This window comes from Gigantopelta aegis, chromosome 9 (assembly GCF_016097555.1).
Source record: "Gigantopelta aegis isolate Gae_Host chromosome 9, Gae_host_genome, whole genome shotgun sequence".
NCBI classification, from domain to species: Eukaryota; Metazoa; Mollusca; class Gastropoda; order Neomphalida; family Peltospiridae; genus Gigantopelta; species Gigantopelta aegis.
Window position 1 is genome coordinate 72,318,830 of NC_054707.1, and position 4,960 is coordinate 72,323,789.

The window sequence follows — 4,960 nt, forward strand, 5'->3', positions numbered from 1 at the left end:
CAATTTTAGGTTAAAATATGGTTTCAAAATCGGCGAATGAAATGGCGGAATTCCAAGGAAAGGGAACTTTTGTCAACGGGCGGAACGCGAGAATCTACGTTACCCAATAAAAACAACCCAAACCCGGACCTGAGTGACGTCAAGGATGAGGAATGCGAGAGAGAAGTTCAGCCAGAACACACAAGCGATTCCACTTTTTCTCCAGTGGGCAGTCATGTTTCTAGCAATCCAGCCTCTCCTCATATGTTGGACTCTTCCAAAGATTTCGTAACATCTGACGTCGATTCTGACGAGGAAATTCTGGTCTCTTGATGTAGTTGTCTGTAATTATTTTACATTTTGTGACGTAGTCATAAATAATAATTATTATTTAATGCTTTCCAAAAGACAAATAGAGGAATAGTTTCTAGCCTTTTTTTCTCTTCACAGAGTAGCACATACCATGGTATTTGATAAGCCAATGGTTAGTTTGAGAGGACATTATTTTATTCCATGCACCTATAGAGGATACCTTGTGGTTATGATATATCCAACTTCACAAGAGGCGTCTCTATGAAGGGAATGATTTGTTCGTCAAGCTTTACATTGACTACTGCAATTACTGTTGAAACATTCACCTCTCGATGACTGCTCGTTTGTTCAGGACATTCTTCCAGAAAGACTTCCTTACAGCAACACCAAAGCAAAAATTTTGTGACATGACTGGACTCCGATATCACTGAGGGTCTACAGCTACTGACAGTCTGCAGTAGTCCGATTCGAAAGGACACAGTCCTTAATGCAAAGCCAAAGTGGTAGTTATGTTGGGTAAAGTTATGATTCTTTAAAAATCAAATACATTTTTCACAGACTAGTATGTTATTGACGGATTCTTACTCATTTTCAACTGCAGTGATTGACACAGACTCAAAGAGCATGGTGGGAACATTCAAATCACGTGGGGTTTTTTTTTAAGTCTAACTAAAATTAATTTTAAGCGTAAGTTTGACCCAGCAATGACTCGAATTTGAAACAAATGATATCACCATGTGTGTGATTCATTTTCAAGGTGCTTCATATTATCAAACTATCACTTAGGATTCTAGACCGCAGAGCTTTATCTTGTTGCCCTTCACTGTAAATATAAATATATGCACTAGTAGAATATATGCTGACGACGTTTTGCTAAACGGAACAAGACGGCAATCTTAGGTCATATTCTGAACACGTTTGTTATTATCCCTTGATCAAAGCCATGCAGAATATCAAAAACAAATATAGAGGATGTGGTAGAAGAATCCATCGCGTGTGTCCCATAGTTGAATAGTAACATTTTCTATTCCATCCTTGCTGAATGTTAGTGTGCACATCTAATGACTGAATAGCATGTTTTAAGCTTAGGCTTATGTGTTGTCAAATGTCCTTGAAAACAGAAAGGGTTTATTGAATGAAAATGCTTCAATCTGCTTGGATTTCACAGACACACGTTGATGTATTTTGTAGAAGGGTTTTGTCAAAGAAGTGCTAGAACTAGTGTTATATTGATAATTTGACGTCAGTTCTGTAATGTTTGATGCAATGTAATTGCAGATTTTTTTATTACGTTAAACTGCCAACCAAGTTGGTACATATTATTATATATTCAATATGTAGATAATGTATATATTGTGATACTTATACGTACTTTTTGTCATGGGAATAGAAAACTATTTAATATGTAGCTTTAAAAATGCTTATAATTATTGTTAATGAGCCTTAAAATATTAGCTTTTAGAAGCGTAAAACGTTGTTTTGAATTGTTTTAATTAGATTTTAACGTTTGAATTCCAAATGTGTAAACATGTTTGTCATAATAGCATAACAATAGCTCCCTAACGATAGAAATGCATCAAGGTATAAATCCAAGGTCAGTAATGGTGTCTCAATTCATTTCACTTTGGTTCCTACTGAACTGTGCAGTAGATAGATTATTAATGTCTGTTAAAATGTACTCATTAGTAGTTTTCGTGTTAAAGAAACAAACAAATAACGGCAAGTCGTAATACATAGCTTACTTGCAGTTATAAATATATCTGGTAAATAAAATATGATGCTAATTTGATATGTCAGTTACGATGTGATGGTAATGTCTCAGTAGTAGTCAATACACTGCACTCGGTTCTCTAAGGCGGTCAGCATGTCAAGTATCAAGCCTGGTTTCCATAAAATGTGTGTCGCATGCAGACCAACGTGGACACTGTGCGAGAAATCTGCAAAGCTGAACAGAGCTGCGTTCAGCCAGACCGAGCAAACAATCGTACGCTTGACTGGTTTATGCGCTTCGTGTTAAACCGACCGATCTTATCGAGAACCCGTAAAAATCGTCCGTGAACGTTAGCGTCGCTCGTTATCGCTGAACACTGGGAATATTTTAACAGTGTTCTTTCGTCTGCGTCGCTCGTTGACGTGCTACATATTTTATGAAAACCAGGCTGTTATCATGGCGATAGTTTTATAGAGTTAGCACTACGAAATAAAATCTCGTAAATCACAACACTAACACATGTGACCAAAGCCGCTGTTTCAATCAACATACGATTTATACGCCATTGTTGGCGGATCACAGGAGTCGTGTGACTCCCCCCCCCCCCCCCCCCCCATCACCAGTTTGAAGTGCTCTTTTGATGATTTGTTTTTAAATACACTATACACCACAAATTTGCTCTCAAAAAACGTTTCTGTGAAATTTTTTTTTTTAAAATGTTCCAGTGGTCGGATTTCCCTCTCTTCGAGAGCTCCGTTCATTTGCCTTCGACAACCGGCCTCGGTGTCGCAGTGGTTAAGCCATCGGACTACAGGCTGGTAGGTACAGGGTTCGCAACACGGTACTGGCTCCAACCCAGAGCGAGTTCTTAAGGGCTCAGTGGGTAGGTGTAAGACCACTACACTCTCTTCTCTCTAACTAACCACTAACAAACTAACAAATAACCCACTGTCCTGGACAGACAGCTGAGGTGTGTGCCCAGGACAGCGTGCTTGAACCTTAATTGGATATAAGCACGAAAATAATTTGAAATGAAATGCTTTCGATAAACTCACACTACCCTTTATAGAATGTGTGTAGACATCCACCAGAAAGGTTACGTTGCCCTAACTGCATTATTTGCATGCAAAAACTTGGTTTGCATATTTGTTTTAGCGCTATTACTCTCGTTAGAAACGTAATAACACCTTGTATATCAATACCGATTCGCAATTCAAATCAAAATAAATGCATTCGGCATTCAGACAAGTCGTGTCTCATCAGCTTATTCGTAGCAGGCAAGGCAGTAATCTGTGTTCTGTTTAAAGTTAGGGTATCTAGAAAATTTGCACTACGAAATGTTATTTGGTATAGTGCTGTCTTTAACTTCAACTTTGGTGGGGCCGAGGACCAGCGTTGACACATAGTACAGTGTTAGATAACGGGGTGTCACTATACGTTGTTCTTTGGTGGGGCCGAGGACCAGCGTTGACACATATTACAGTGTTAGATAACGGGGTGTCACTATAAGTTGTTCTTTTGTGGGGCCGAGGACCAGCGTTGACACATATTACAGTGTTAGATAACGGGGTGTCACTATACGTTGTTCTTTGGTGGGGCCGAGGACCAGCGTTGACACATATTACAGTGTTAGATAACGGGGTGTCACTATAAGTTGTTCTTTGCCAAATTGCCAAATGCGAATTAAAGTTTAATTTGGTGAATACATTTTATTATTTCTTCGAAAAGATACATTGAAAATCGCATGTCGTTTAATCTAACACCATATTGTTTGGCTTGCTAGATTTATTGGGCTAAATTTTACAAGCCTTTTTTTTTTTTTTTTGTCTTACACGCGTGTGTAACTACATATATTCACAATACAATAAACGTCTATATTTCAGAAGAAAAAAAAGAAAGACGCAACCAAACAGGTTTCGTAAATTCGACCTATTATGCTTGCGTATTTGTTGGCACTCATTTATAACAGTTTATTCAGACCACTTCGGAAATTTCGTATCAAGCATCAGTTTTGCCAGTTACTCATCTCGCCCTGTTAAAAGGACTGTCCTGAGTTTGCAGCCATTGTAAGATGTTTAAAATAGCAGATCCTTGTTGGCGACTACTATTTCGTACTAATGCAATTTCTTGTTTACAAGTGTCTGTATATCGAATATGTTTGCGGTCAGAGGCTCGCATAATACAATTTTTATTCCTAATATACGATATTGACGATACCGAAAAACACTCTGGTAATAACATATATATATATATATATATATATATATATATATTGGTATTTAACAATGACTATACACATTGTTCAAAATAGCAACACGCGTTTTTAAATGAAGACACATGGTGACAAGATGATCAAATATAGCAATAAGATGTTTTTACAAGTCTCCATTTTAAAAAGTGTCTAGTTATATTAGTGATGTCTGTCTATGGTTTACTGAATTTATTTGCATATGGTTATGCCATTATAATTAAAATGTATGGAGTGTACTGATGACGTTCTTGTGTGCGAATATTATAATTCGAGTTCCTTACATGATCGATTGATCAGCATTAATATTCTTCTTTTTTTTCTTTTTTTTGGCTAATTAAAAACCTGAATTTTAAAAATATTTTTCAAACTGCTACTAATTTGGAGGGTCCAGCTTAATCCACGTAGATACTAGATACGTGACCATTACTCCTACATCGGTAAGGAAGGAACAAAATCGCAGTCCCTTCTCCATTGTTAAAATGATATACAGCTATACAGTCGACTATTTTGTAGCGGTATAAAAAGATATCATACACCGGCAGGAAAACTGTCCCGCATTGTTAAGAACTGTTCGTGTCACTTGCCTGTAGATGTATGTTCTATTCTCACCTAATACTGTTATTAATCCCTCTAACAAATTAATGTACCTTTGGGTGGTCCATATTTAACCTCACAGTAATTTCGTACTCGCAACACCTTTTTACATA

The 4,960-nt window shown here is 37.3% G+C and overlaps 1 protein-coding gene across 2 annotated transcripts in view; it reads left to right on the forward strand.

The window, feature by feature from the left end:
- Positions 1 to 2,891, forward strand: part of LOC121381343 (homeobox protein DBX1-A-like) — a 21,311-nt gene extending 18,420 nt beyond the window's left edge. For both annotated transcript variants that reach the window (XM_041510622.1, XM_041510623.1), the window contains exon 4: positions 10 to 2,891. In XM_041510622.1, coding sequence (XP_041366556.1) covers positions 10 to 312 — 303 coding nt within the window. In that variant the 3' untranslated portion in view covers positions 313 to 2,891. The remainder of the gene's footprint in view (positions 1 to 9) is intronic.
- The last annotated feature ends 2,069 nt before the right edge of the window (positions 2,892 to 4,960 follow it).